Source organism: Idiotropiscis lumnitzeri, chromosome 4, assembly GCF_059441095.1.
Source record: "Idiotropiscis lumnitzeri isolate Australia: NSW breed Sydney's pygmy pipehorse chromosome 4, RoL_Ilum_1.0, whole genome shotgun sequence".
Taxonomy (NCBI): domain Eukaryota; kingdom Metazoa; phylum Chordata; class Actinopteri; order Syngnathiformes; family Syngnathidae; genus Idiotropiscis; species Idiotropiscis lumnitzeri.
This window is the reverse complement of record NC_142394.1, coordinates 24,750,908-24,765,200: the sequence shown is the minus strand read 5'-3', so window position 1 is coordinate 24,765,200 and position 14,293 is coordinate 24,750,908. Positions and strand designations below refer to the sequence as shown.

The 14,293-nt window shown below is 43.1% G+C and overlaps 1 protein-coding gene across 1 annotated transcript; it reads left to right on the top strand.

Annotated features, from left to right (window-relative positions):
* Positions 1–637: 637 nt before the first annotated feature.
* LOC148338704 (adenylate cyclase type 2) lies at positions 638–14,258 on the top strand. Its single transcript, XM_088292712.1, has 27 exons — positions 638–853; positions 1,801–1,887; positions 2,498–3,242; positions 4,282–4,479; positions 4,555–4,716; positions 5,824–5,973; positions 6,049–6,203; positions 6,306–6,417; positions 6,514–6,641; positions 7,823–7,981; positions 8,065–8,224; positions 8,292–8,459; positions 8,548–8,579; positions 8,775–8,828; positions 8,916–8,979; positions 9,083–9,180; positions 10,025–10,109; positions 10,223–10,360; positions 10,480–10,557; positions 11,102–11,280; positions 11,380–11,464; positions 11,918–12,076; positions 12,199–12,345; positions 12,412–12,513; positions 12,714–12,828; positions 12,986–13,110; positions 13,180–14,258. The coding sequence occupies exons 3-27, from the start codon at positions 2,547–2,549 to the stop codon at positions 13,312–13,314; spliced, it is 3,684 nt and encodes a 1,227-aa protein (XP_088148838.1). The 5' UTR covers positions 638–853; positions 1,801–1,887; positions 2,498–2,546; the 3' UTR covers positions 13,315–14,258.
* Positions 14,259–14,293: the final 35 nt, after the last annotated feature.

The window sequence follows — 14,293 nt, the reverse complement described above, 5'->3', positions numbered from 1 at the left end:
ATTCCCACGGAGCGTGAATGTTGCATTTAATTGCTTTGGATGAAGCGGCCTTTTTGTTTTGACACTGTCAACCAGTTCGGCGGCTTTTGTACTTTCAAAATAGTCAATGTATTTTAAGAGCATCCTCAGCTTGACTGAACGGAAGCGGTTAGGCAATAGTGAGCGTGTTGCTTCCCGCTGCAGACCCACGAGTACAATTGCGTCTTTCAGTGGTGTGTGTGAGCTGAGCTTGTAAAATGTTTTTTTTTTTTTTTTTTTAACTGCATAGACATAGAAGCACCACCACTAAAGAGATGACATAGGCTCATTATTTTTTTTTTTTCATTGACTTCTCCTAAAGTCTTTCCCCATAAACAAACATGTGGAACGACTCGTTCACCGACACCTTGACATACGAGTTTATTTCGCTCCGTGACCGAACTCATAAACGCAGTCAGACGTGTTGGCTTTTAGCATCATGCGCCATGCTCCTCTGGAGTGTATTCATTTTGCGTTTATCACGTTCAATAAAGGTCTGAAAGCGCATCGTGATTGTCTCCTTTTCACCTCCCTCCTCTCGCAGGACATCGATGAGGAGACGCTTCGTAACCGAAAGAGCTGGTCGCTTGGCGTCATGCACGCGCACGTTTGCGCACGCACGCACCCTCCCACCTCTGTTGGAAGAATGAAAGCTGCTGTGTGTACATTCGCGCTGGAATTGTCGCTCACACCTGCCGGGTCGCTCTCAGTTGTTCTCTTCGGCGTTTTGAAAGCGTACTCTCGATTTTTATGATGTGGATGTGTTTTGTCGCGCTTTGGCCATAAGGCAGGCTGTTGGAAGTGGAATATGACTAAGTTGAACGTGTGTCACGAGGTAAGACAAGCTAACCGCACCGGACTCACATTAAATTTCAAGAATGTCATGATTGCCTTTGTAAAAAGTACAACGCAGGTGAAGTTAATGGCGCTCACGTCAACATGTTGAAAGTAATGTAGTGTACCTTTAATGTACATCGCATTACCTTCCACATCCAGTTGTCTGCACTTCTTGTTTTTGATTGGTGATGTAATCCCTTGTCAGATTTTCCTTTACAACATGGCCGAAACTGTTACAGATGTGTATTTTCCATTTGTGGTTGAAACCTCCTTGACGCCGCTGACAAATGACAGTGATTAGGTATCAGGTACAAGTTCCTGCTTAATCCTTGAAGTCGTGTCCTTCATCTCGTCACTTAATTAATTTTTAAAAATGATCCATGGGGAATCACACTGAACCCACTCTGGTGAGTAGGGAGGTCATTTTCAGATTAGCCAGGAAGTGTCAGATGCTCGGGGCATTGTGAAAGGGCGCGTTGTCATGGTGATAACGTTTACAATGCTCCAAACGCCGGAGGCTCTTTTTGTAGACATGCTGGTTGATTGTCTGGCACACGAAATGTATTTAAAATGAATGACACGGAACAGGAACTTTTTTTTTTTGATACGCCTCACACGATACATGTAGTATGAAATAACCTTTCAATTATGTGGCATCTAGTTGCTTCCATATGGTCGTTGCTGGTGTTGATAATTTGCAATGATCAGAAATCTAGTGAAGGAAGATGACAGCACCTGATTGTTGGACAAGGTGGTGACTGGAAAGTTGTTGTTAAGGTGCATCGCTGTCATGCCATTCCAGTACACGCCTGAACCATGTCTGACTGAGGAAATAGCCGGACAAACGAGTTTAGCAGAATAGAAAAGCGACCAAAGGATGTCATTATAGAATTAAGGGTTTGAGTGTGTCATTATCACGCTGTTGTTGACCCTCTTTTGTGGCAGGAAGACTTTGACGTCGTCCATCGATGGTTGAGTGCCGATTGAGGACGATCAACAGCACCAACAAGGAACACTCTGCATTCAACACTGGTCTGTTTCACACATACACACACACACACCCACACACACAATTGGGTGAACACCAAAAACATTAGCTGGGGTGTCGAAAGTATGACATTTGCTGCCCACTGTTCATTTCCCAACGGCCCGCAAAATTGACTAAAATTAGCAATCGACACACACAAAGCAGGAGAAGGGGAAATTCATTCACACTTCCTCATTTTCCACCAATCATTTCATCATTCACAAAGACGCGCCTTAGAATCGCGATTGTTTGCGCCGCTTTCTGCTCCGTGTCAAGGGCATCTGAGCACAGATTGCTCTTGTTTTGCTTCTGAATGTGAAGATGGGATTCTATTGCTCGTTCACTGCATTGGCGGCGCTACTATGGGGTGATACGGCTCAACTGGCCACTCAAAAAAATCATTGAAAATCCTTCACTTTGGGCTTAATTATTATTTTAAGAGATACATAATTTTTTAAAAACCATTTGTGTACTTTGCCCACGGCAATGGATTGCGTTTGAGCGTGTTAAATTAAAGGTTGCATCCTTCCACTTCTCTGTCAAAAAAGTTTGGACACCCCTTTTTTGCAGCATGAAATGATGATGTGGAAAAATCAGTGAACTTTGTTTCCACAGGAGCACATCTGTCAGTCTTCCTCGACGGCACGGAAGGGTCCAGGAGAAGATGCGGCCTGACCAAGAAGCCGCAGCAGCATTGCAGGTTGATGGCGTGACCCAAACTGGAATAGATGCACTCGAACTTGGCCACATCGCAGACACTGCTGATGTTGAAGGACTGCCTGGCAGCCAATCAGGACTCTCACAAAGCCAAGCGTCTGTCCACCTACCTGAGCCTCTGCTGGTGGATTCTTTGTCGAACGACTCGACCGTGAGTGACGCAGCAGGGGTCGACGCGTCCTCTCTCAACTTGGACTTCGCCTTCGACTCGGACTATGGCAGCTCTCACTCCAGCCCCGGCTACGCCAGCACCGCTTTCAGCGGCGATTTAAGTGAGCTCAGTGGAAGATCCTGGGAAAAGACCAACTCTGTTTCTCCTTCCAATCTCTTTGAACACACCGTGGAAGGGAAACAGTCCAAAAAAAGGGGGAAAAAAAGACCCGCTTCCAAATTTAGCAAGAAAAAGGAAAACGGCAGCTTACCGAAAGACTCTGTGAGTACCGGGAGCAGCGTGGAGCATGAAGAAGGGCGTGGAAGTACTTTGTCCCAGCGCAGCGCCGCAGAAGCCGCCAGCTCCTGCTACCGGTCCATGCACAGGGGATGTCTGCAGTGTGGGGAGGAGACGCCAGCCATGTTGTCTGGACTTGTGCTTTCTTTGGCTTTCTGTATCGCCATCATTGTCCTCATTCCTACCATGGGAAGGGTGAGAACCACAGTGTGTATGTGTGTGTGTGTGTGTGTGTTGGGGTAAAAATTGTCCAGTGAACCCCTGACTTAATCCCACGATAGGTAGAGAGATCATAGAATAAGATTTTGCGTAGTTTAACACCCCGACATGCTTTAAACACACTTAAAGGAGAGGTTAAGTCAAACATTTTCTTTACAATATGTTACACTAGTCTAAACGTGGTATTCTGAAAAATATTACGTTTGTGGAATATGAATTAAGTAGCAAAATCCACTCGTTTTTAATGCATCTCTGGGGTCGGCCATTTTGTTACTTGCTGTCGACTGAAAATGACATCACAGTTGGTCAGCACTCAGGAACCGACCAATCACGGCTCAGCTGCTTAATGAGTTTGGTCATGTGAGGTCCACAAGCTGAGCCGTGATTGGTCACCTGAGCGACTGTAATGTCATTTTCAGTTGACAGCAAGTAGCAAAATGGCCGCCCCCTGAGATGTTTAAAAATGAGCGGATTTTGCTGATTACTCATTTACTGCCATTTAAAACGTCCAACGATCTTTTTTTTATTTATTTCTTTTATTTGACTGGTAGTGAATGAGTTAAATAATATTCCACATACACAATATTAATCAGTTTAGACTGGTGGGACCGCATTTAACATATTGTAACGAAAATGTTTGACTTAGCTTCCCCTTTAAACTTACTCTTGAAGTTTAATGAAAAACTGACACGTAAGGCAAAAGAGAATTGAATATTGTTTAAACCGCCAAATGGTCAACCGAACCATATAACAACAACCACCAATTAGCTTAATGCTAACATTTAACGTGAAACACCATAGATGAGCTAATGTGAATTAGCTAAGCGCCTACTGTCATTTCACCCTTTAAAAAATTGCTACTTAAACAAAGTTAGAGCTGCATCACAGATAACAAAAGATAATTCAAACTTTTATATTTAAATATCAAGACTGAGACTACTGTTTTGATATTGACACACAATTGGACAATTAGCATTAGCATGTGTTGCGTTTAAAGGTTGCACTTTGTCCACAGAATCTTGACGTCCACGTGGGAGCTTTGTCGGTGTTGTGCGTGGTTCTATGTCTGAGCGCCGGCCTGCTGGTGTGCCTGCCGTGGCTGGCCACCGTGAGGCGCTGCGCCGGGGCCCTGGCCCTCTTCGTCTGGGGGACGCTTTACGTCACCGCCATTGTTTTCATCTTCACCGGAGGACCCGTCACAACGTGGGAGCAGGTGGGGTGACATCACGTGACCCGAGCTTTCTTAAATGAAACTCATATTTGTCCGCGCTGACTTCCTCTGCCTCAGGTCGCCTTCTTCCTCTTCCTGTCACTGAGCGTGTACACGGTGCTGCCTCTCTCGCTGGCCTGGGCTCTCATGGTTGGGATTTGGACCAGCGTTACACACATCATCATCATCAGTGTTTACGTCCCGGTCACAAGTCCGGAGACGCCAAACTTGGCTGTGCAGGTGCGTCCAATTGGATTAGGGTTGTGAAGAAAGGAAAAAAAAAAAAAAAAAAAGTGAATTTCAAATGTCCTGCGCTACCGCCAGCAGCGAAAATCTGCGAGTAATTGACGACGACATGAGAAAAACTGTAATTGCCTAAAGATACCACAAGATCACAGCAGAGCACTACTTATGTGGAAATGAAACTCCTCAGCTCACTTCAACTTAGACACAGAGTTGTTACTGTCACTGCATTACAAATTGGAAACTTTCTGTGAATTGTGAGAATAACGGAGGAATTGGATGGAAAGCTATCATCTATATTGTAAATTCACGTGAATAATGAGCCCTCGTGTATAATAAGTCCTCTCAAAATCACCCGTAAAAATCTTTTTTTTCCCTGTGCTTGTAAACAAGAGAGTCCCCCACTTTGCTGGTGTAAAGTGTAAATGGTTTTAAATCCAGGCTAAAATCTATTTATTATAATATTTTTTAAAATCTTGTTCTTACACTCTATGTATGCTCTTTCATAAATTTTACAATTTTTTTCTTACGTCTTTTTCTTGATTTTAAATCTGTCTAACTCTGCTTGCTTTTAATTCTACTTTTAATATCAATAAATGAATCATATTGTGTATGAAATACGCTATAAATCTGTCAGTCTATTTTAAAAAAAATTTTTTTTACAACCCAGAGTTTCTGCCTCTGTACTACTAAACGTCTAAACAATGTGAATTTTTTTCATTTCTTATCAAGCCCCTCCCCTCAATTTAAAAAAACAACTAACGTTATTTGTCCGATTTTGGAGTAAGTATTACTCTAAACCTTTGTTTTGTGTTAAGCAGACATCCCTGCAAAAGGAAGAGCTCTCCTTGCCCACTTGCGAGGTCATTACAGTACTTTCCCTGCTTTGATTCGCGTATCCAAAGTTTGCTTGCACATGAAGCACAAATCGAGCCGCCATCGTCAACTCTAATATCATTTACCCATTTATATTTGAGTTCACTAATGAGAGACGGCTTTCAATTCAGTACATTCCCGGTTTATTCCAGTTAATTCTCAGCATTCCCGTCAACTTTGGAAATTCACTGCAATTTCCAAGCCTAAACATCACCCCGCTTTTCACAGCTGGTGGCAAACGGCATGCTGTTCTTGTGCGTGAACTGCATCGGGGTCTTCCACTTGTGGACCACGGAAAACGATCTCAGGATATCCAATCGCAAGAGAGAGAAATTCAGCACCATCCGCTCCCAGAAGGAAATCAGAAAATACCAGCAGGTTTGATCGCAATATTCCTCGTCGAATGACTCTTAAGCGACCAGCTGAAAGAGTCGGTCTTGCGTTTTATTTCAGGAGCGTCTGCTGCTGTCGGTGTTGCCGCGTTACATCGCCATGGAGCTGAAAACGGAGGTGATCAAGAGGCTGACTAAGCCCGTGGGCGAGCAAGAAGATAGACAAAAATTTCACAACTTCCACAGCCTGTACATACGACAGCACAAAGATGTCAGGTGAGGAGGGAAACGGTCAGAATGCTACTTGGCCTTCAGTGTGTGTAATGCTCAACACGTGTGCGCGCGTGTGTGTGTGTGTGTGTGTGTGTGTGTGTGTAGCATTCTGTACGCAGACATTGTGGGCTTCACAAAGCTGGCTAGTAGCTGCTCACCAGAGGAGCTCGTCGCTGTTCTCAACAAGCTCTTTGGCAGATTTGACGACATCGCCAAGGTAACAACACCGGCCCAAGAGTGTGTGTGTGTGTGTGTGTGTGTGTGTTTGACAACGTGCCATCACGTTTGTTGCACACGCTGTCACTGTGTGCAGAAGAACGGATGCCTCCGCATCAAGATCTTAGGCGACTGCTACTACTGCGTGTCGGGCCTGCCTGACCCGATCGCGACGCACGCCAGCAACTGTGTTCAGATGGGCTTGGACATGTGCACGGCTATCAGGTCAGCTCATTTGCATGCCAGACCTTTTCGAGCACAACTTCCTCTTCACATCATACGCCACCTTCATATGAAAGTGGGCCAAATGTTCTCAAGTTACGACCTGTTGCCTCGTTCATTTGGATTCTGTTGCATTTTTGCTTTGTTTGGCTTCAGATTGTTAGAGCGACAGATTTTTTTGTACCCCGTAAAAATGAAAAATTGTTTGAAGAATTGTTACTAAAATAATCGTGATTCATATTTTTTCAATGATGGCGCAGCTGTAGCGTGTAAACTGTCAAGTAGACTGACTGCGGGCTTTTGAGGTCGCTCAATCGTTCACACCACTTTTAAAGGAATAGATGAATATTCATACAGTGTGTGTGTGGGGGGGGTCGTGTCCACTGTGTGTGTATGCGACTTTTGGCTTCCACATCGTAAAAACAATATTTTTTTTGCATTCTGTTGCATGGTGCTGCCGTAGTATTAAAAGGAAGGATATTTTGGTTTGGTAGATTTTTTTTTTTTTTTTTTGTTCTGTCTTGGCAAAACGACTTACACCGTCGGAAAGCTATTTCCAATCTTTTAATTGGTTTGGCATTTGGTAGATTTGTATGCAAACATGTATTAGTTGTTTGAGCAACAGAGCTGGGTTGCGCCAAGAAAAATGTTGCCAAATCTCTGCTGATGCCAAATCGTTTTTCATAGTTGCCATTGACTTTTTGTTTTGCGTTTCTGCTACTAAAATAAAAAAATGTCCTCACTTTTTGTGCTGTGATATAGTGCTATTTTTCTTTATTAAAAGCATGTAACAACATAATGTGCTATTTTGGGAGTGCTGGAAAGGATTCATGGCATGTAAATTCATTTCGATTGGAAAAATTGATACCCAGTGGACCACCGCATACTCTCGCGGTTCAGCACTTACCAATTTATTTATTTGAGGATTTAAAAAAATTTTTTTTTTTAATATCGATGATTTTTTATGGGAGGGAGCTAAAGTCGAAAAGATTTATTAAGCGTACATTCTCGCTTACTCGAGATGTTTTGGGTGGTTAACGAAATATAATAATAAGAATAATTTTTTTTTATCAATTAGCATATACTGGTACAGATTTAGTTTTTTGGCAGGCCAGCCCGGTCTCTAAGCGTCCCCGGAGTGACAAACTTGCTCGGGTCAAGGTTCTCCTTTTCTTGTCTTTTAGTAAACTACGCGAGGCCACAGGAGTGGACATCAGCATGCGCGTTGGCGTTCACACGGGCAACGTGCTCTCGGGTGTGATCGGCTTGCAAAAATGGCAGTACGACGTGTGGTCACATGACGTCACGCTAGCCAATCACATGGAGTCAGGAGGTGTTCCTGGGTGAGCGCTTAAAAATGAAGAAAATCGCGACTCGGGAGTTTCTGCTATGAAAGGAGATAAAAATGTGATTTCCTTTCTACAAGGCGAGTTCACATCACAGAAGAGACTTTGCAACACTTGAACGGAGCGTACCAAGTGGAGGATGGCGACGGCGGGAGTCGCGATCCTCTTCTTCAAGGAAGAAAAACCTTCTTGGTGCTGGATCCCAACAACTCCGACGGCTTACTCCAAAGACAATCAACGGTGGGTGTTCATGCGGTACAAAGCGGCGGGGGCACAAACATGTGACGTGTACCTTCTTTGTTTCCAGGCCAACCTCTTTGCCACCGTTGAGAACAGGCAGCGGGCGTCCATGCGCATGTCGCAGTACCTTCAGTCGTGGCGGAACATCCGGCCCTTCGCCGAACTCAGCAACCATCACTCCAAGATGCCCAAGAAGATGAACGAGGTGGCGGTGAACCAGCAGCAGTCATCAGCTGTATGTTGAACGCGCACGAAACGTGCTACACTTTTTCAAATGCATATAGAATCATGTGTCCTGACTGGAAAATGTCTGTCTGCTTCAGGAAAGACCAACTTGTCAGAACAGCCCACCCTGGTATGCTCCGTTGACGTTTCAAAATAAGTGTGGGAAGTTGCTGCTCAAAAATGTCAATGCCGTTAACACGCCACTCACTAAAAGTGGCTAAAATGTTTCAGGATGAAATGCACTAAAATGCTTTACAACCTGAATTTGAAGTAATCGTAACTTTTCTACGAGCGGGAAAGATGGAATTTGTGCTTTTTGTCTCAGTTTGTTTGTAGATAACTGTGTGAGGGGGTCGCTGGACACGCTGGACGCTGCAGGGTGGGTTTGATGTTTTTAATTTCTTTATTTATATATTTTTTAAATCTCTTGTTGCCTCTCCTTCTGATCTGTTTGTGTGTTCCCCAGGTGGAGGGCCAAGAGGCTTAACTGTCTGACGCTGCTGTTCAATGACATGCGCTTGGAGAAGCAGGTAGTGTCACATGACCAGCCGGGAGTGAGCCCACCGTGGCGCTTTTGTGTTACACTTTGTGTGTGTGTGTGTGTGTGTGTGTGTGTGTGTGTTTGTGTTACAGTTCCGCCTGTCAGAGGTGAAGGGCTTACACCAGTCCATGACATGCCTCGCTTTGGTCTTTGTCACCCTTTTTGCGGTCCAGATGCTCGTTTCTGACAAGTGAGTGGCGCCCAAATTGTTATTATTCGCAAGGCTTGACAAGAACTTTTTGTTTTTCGAGCAATTTTGCAAGTCAAATAATTCACTTAAGGAGCGATTCATCATTTTGATTTTCAGGAGCATTTTTTTGCAGTTTCATGCCAGTGACTTGATGCTTATGACAATATAACAGGGGAAGTTGACTGCGAAGCTGCAGCTACTGTATATTATTTAATGCAGGTGTGGGCAAACTACGGCCCGGGGGCCACATGCGGCCCGTGAAACGTTTTAATCCGGCCCGCCAAACTTGAAAAAAAATGAAATGAATAAATCTTGTCAATGTTTTATTTTCTAAATACTCTGGTGTGTCAAACACTGGTATTTTGTGGGAATGCTTTTGTTCATTTTCATTTAAAATTAAATGTATTTTTTTTTCTCTAATCAGGTGAGGTTACCAAAACACTCCATCCATCTGCTTTTAGAACCCATTGTGGCCCACCAATCAAAAAAGTTTGCCCACCCCTTATTTGACGCAGTACTCCAGTATCGTACTGAAAATTGCATAGAATAATCATACATTCAGCTAAACTATTTTTACTTCATATATTTCACTTAATAACAAACAACCAATTGGTTTCCATTTTTTACATAATACGCATTTTCTATTTCTTAAAGTTACATGTGATGGTTCACTTGTTAGAGAATAACATTCAAGAAGTATATCAAGGACTTTAGTAGCTCATGAAGAGTTTTCTCAAATTTATACTTTTTAGTTGCCGGGAAACATTAACATTACAAATCTTTGCTGGTAAATATTAGTACTTTATACGTAGGTCTTACAAATGTGTTTGCCCCTCCTTGCCAGGAACTTTGAATTGGCCGTGTCCTACAGCGCCACGTTTCCTGTGCTGGTACTTCTTTTGTCCATCGCATTCTGTGGCTACTTACAGGTATGCTGGGCCAAACCTGCCAACAAAACATGTCGACAGGAATTTAACATATAATTCACCTCTTTTTTTATTTATTAATTTATTTTTTTAATTTATTTATTTATTTTTTTTAGAAATGGCATTCCAAGACACCGCCCCGCATTAATTGCATAGCAAGACTGTCTCGTGCCGTCTCCACCAGGGCGGCGCTGCGGCTGTTTATCGTGTGCCTGAGTTTGCTCATCACGCTGCTGATGGCCATCCTCAACTTTGTGAGCCTTTTGCCCTCATTTTCAAATACACAGCGGAACCTCTTTACTGCCTTGTTCTAAATATTAATATTGTAGCTTCCGCATATTTAACTATTCCTTCTTTTATTGTTCCTCGTCAGGTTTTCATCCCAGGTAACAACTGCACCGAAATTAGCGACAGGAGCTCGCTGGAGGGTCTCAAACTCTACACTGTGCCTGTGAGTTATCAATGAACATGTGCAGGCTGCTCTTGGTGAGCATGCATGGCAAGCTAATGCACTGAATACTCCACACGCTTTATCCTCACTAGTAAGACAATCGAGAGTACACGGGCAGTTCAGCGGATTAGTCGGACATAGACAGGACGTGCGCAAACTACGGCCCGGGGGCAGCATGCGGCCCGTTAAATGTTTCAATCAGGCCCGCCGAACTTGAAAAAATTAAATAAATAAACCTTGTTTATGATTTATTTTCTCTGTAATTCTCAAGTGTCCCCACTCGGAGGCACACTCTAAGACGGATATTTTGTTGTAATGCGTTTGTTCATTTTCATATCAAATTAAAGCATATATTTTCTCTATATACTATATGTATTTTTTTTTTTTTGTCCGATGAAGTGAGGTTACCAAAACACTCCATCCATGTGCTCCTGGTCTGGCCCCTCGGTCAAATTTTACAACCCATTGTGCCCCACGGATCTAATAGTTTGCCTACCCCTGACATAGACTATATGCTCAAATATCTTTCCATCCATCCATCCAGTACTACCTGTACTGCTGCCTGCTGGCCATGCTGGGAGTCATCGTCTTCGTCAGGATATGTTTGTCGGTGAAGGCTCTGCTCCTCACGCTGGCCGTGGTGGTTTACTTGGCCCTCTTCCTCCACGTGTACGCCAACCGCTCGTACTGCCTCATCAGCCTGCTGTACAACAACACCAGCAAGTGAGCGAGCAGCTTTTTCAGACGCCGAAGAGATGCGCAGGTGACTTATCGCCCGGAATGACGCGTTCTGACACATTTCAATCTGTGCGCCCTTCCCAGGCCCGGTGTGCTGAAGGACCCTCAGATCATGTCCGGTGTTTGGCTGGTCATCTTTTATATTGTCTGCATCATATTGGCCAGACAGGTGCGTGTGTGTCTGTTTGTACAATACACGGAAACAACAAACTACCAGAAAATGTGTTTTGGGAAGAGGGAAGGGAATTGCGATTTACTGGCGCAACAAAAATCTGTCTTAACCAGGAAAGTTTGTCAATATGTGGTGTAAAACTGTGGAAAAGTATGGATGAAGTTTTGAAACATTATCTAAACATGAAGTAGCTCATAAAAATATGTTAGACGCAGGGTTTGGTATAGGTTACCATTAATATTATCATTAATATTGTTATTACTATGTTATATGCCAGCATATATAAACCTACAAGAACAGCTGAACTTTATTTGGGGTTAATCGGGACCTAAATAGATTTTGTTTCAGTACGGGAACTAGTATTTTTATTGCAGATTTTTCACCATTTTTTTTTGCTCCATGTTCAAAGTAAAAAGTTGAATCAATCAATCAATCAATCAACTCTGTCAGGATGAGCTGGGCTGCCGCGTAGACTTTCTGTTGGAACACTGTTTCAAGTTGGAACAAGAGGAGATGGAGACTGTGGAGAATGTCAACAAGCTTCTCCTCCAGAACGTTCTGCCGCTTCACGTGGCCTCCTTCTTCATGGGCAAAACTGTCCGCAATCAGGTGATTGTTGTTTTTTGTGTGTCTATCAGGTTTTGAAAAATGCCTTGCATCAATTTCCTATGAATTGGCGCTATATCTAAATCGCTTGCTGCTGAAATTCGATGGCCTGTCTGTGGTTTCAGGACCTGTACAGCCAGTCGTACGAATGCGTGTGCATCATGTTCGCCTCGGTGCCTCAGTTTAAGGAGTTCTACAGCGAGAGCAGCGCCAACAGAGATGGTCTGGAGTGTTTACGTTTCCTCAACGAGATCATTGCCGACTTTGACGAGGTGTGAGGGTTTTTTTCCCGAAGCATACGCCCGACTTCTCGGCTCACCTTCTCATATGTCACGCAGCTTTTATCCAAGCCGAAATTCTCTTCGGTGGAGAAGATAAAGACTATCGGGAGTACGTACATGGCGGCTGCGGGGCTGACGCAATCATGGGATGACCGGAAGGTATATTCAATCACAAACTGTGACTCTAAAACCGACAAATAAAACAAAAGAATGTTAAATTGTGTATATATAAGCGACTTGCTTATAACTAGTATACTAAAAAAAAAAAAAAACTAAGAAAAAACAGTTGCTCCAAAAATCTGCGATTTTGCTGTTTCTCATTTTCATGCATCCTTTGAAACTTCTGCGTCCCTCTGCAGAAATGCGACATGTCCTACAGTCACGTGCGCTCCATGGTGGAGTTTGCCATCGCTTTAATGAACAATTTGGAGCTCATCAACACGCACTCCTTCAACAGCTTCAAACTGCGCATAGGTGAGCCCATTCGCCCTCCGTGACATTATTGTAATTGACATCGACAAGCAATTTTTTTATTTTTTTTTTTTTATAATGGCTTGGGTCAAGGGGGTTGAGTAATATTTACCGTTCATCTTTTTGTTCTTTAATGAAATAATTGAGTGTCCATTTTCAGGAATAAACCAGGGCCCGGTCATTGCCGGAGTCATCGGGGCTCATAAACCGCAGTACGACATCTGGGGGAACTCGGTCAACGTGGCCAGCAGGATGGACAGCACGGGAGTGTTGGACAGGATCCAGGTCAGTCCATCGCCACTAACTCACCTCCTTGCTTTCTTCAATCACGTTTGCTCCTGTCTCTGCGTCCAGGTGACAGAGGAAACGGCCCAGGTGGTCCAGAGCGTGGGTTACGGCATCACACTCCGAGGAGTCGTCAACGTCAAGGGCAAAGGGGAGCTGACCACATACTTTGTCAATACAGAGCAGTCATCGCCGCACTTTTGACCGCTGCAGTTTGCGCTCTAAGCGATTTGAAAGAGAGACTTTTGCAAGGAGCCCGCCGTCGCATCGCGCCGGCCGTAGCAATGATGTCACTGTCCAAGCAATGCTGCCTGCCTGCCTGCCGTCACGATGAACCACAAGTTGCCTTTGTCTTGGGATGAGACTCTAAATATGATCCCGATCTGATGAATGATCATGATAATGTCTGTTTTTGCAAATGAATAATTTTCTTTTTCCAAACGTCAGATCCATGATAGTTTTCTAAATTAAATGAAGGATGGTTTTTGTTGACAATTAAATGTTTGACATCCGTGGTTCTCAAACGTTTTACACTGTTAGTACCACCTCAACAAATATAAGCCTCGCGGAGTACCAAATGTATTGTAGTTAAATATAACTGAACTGTGCTTTATAAATGTACTGTATTGGATTTAAAAAGAAAATGAGATTTAATTTAGCATTTAATTTGCTAATTCACACATCTCACCAGTGTCACATCATGGCCAAGCTCATCTTACTAACAAAGGGCCAATATGCAGACCGCTGAAGTTAACTAAATTAATTCAATTGAAATAGATAAAAATTCCAACCTTTTATTTTTGGAATGCTCCCAATATCTGAGTACATTTTATATCAATATGTTGCACTCAAGTGATTTTTTACAAGGTAACCAACTTCTACCAATGTTAGTTTCTTTTAGGATACTTGCACTTTTATTCATTTATTGCTTTCAGAAATGTACTTTATACGATGCTGTAGGCAGCACGCCAAAGAAATGTTGCTATTAGATTATAATTGCAATGCAAAAATATGTCATCTATAGTTTTTAATATTGTTAGATTATGTATATTTTTGTGTGTTTTTTTTAGAACTGGATTTTGTACATAATGTGGAAATACTATTTATGAACTATTAAAATTGAAATTAAAAATGCATATGACATTTAATTATACCTTGGGGGAGTTTGTTCTTTGGCATTTGG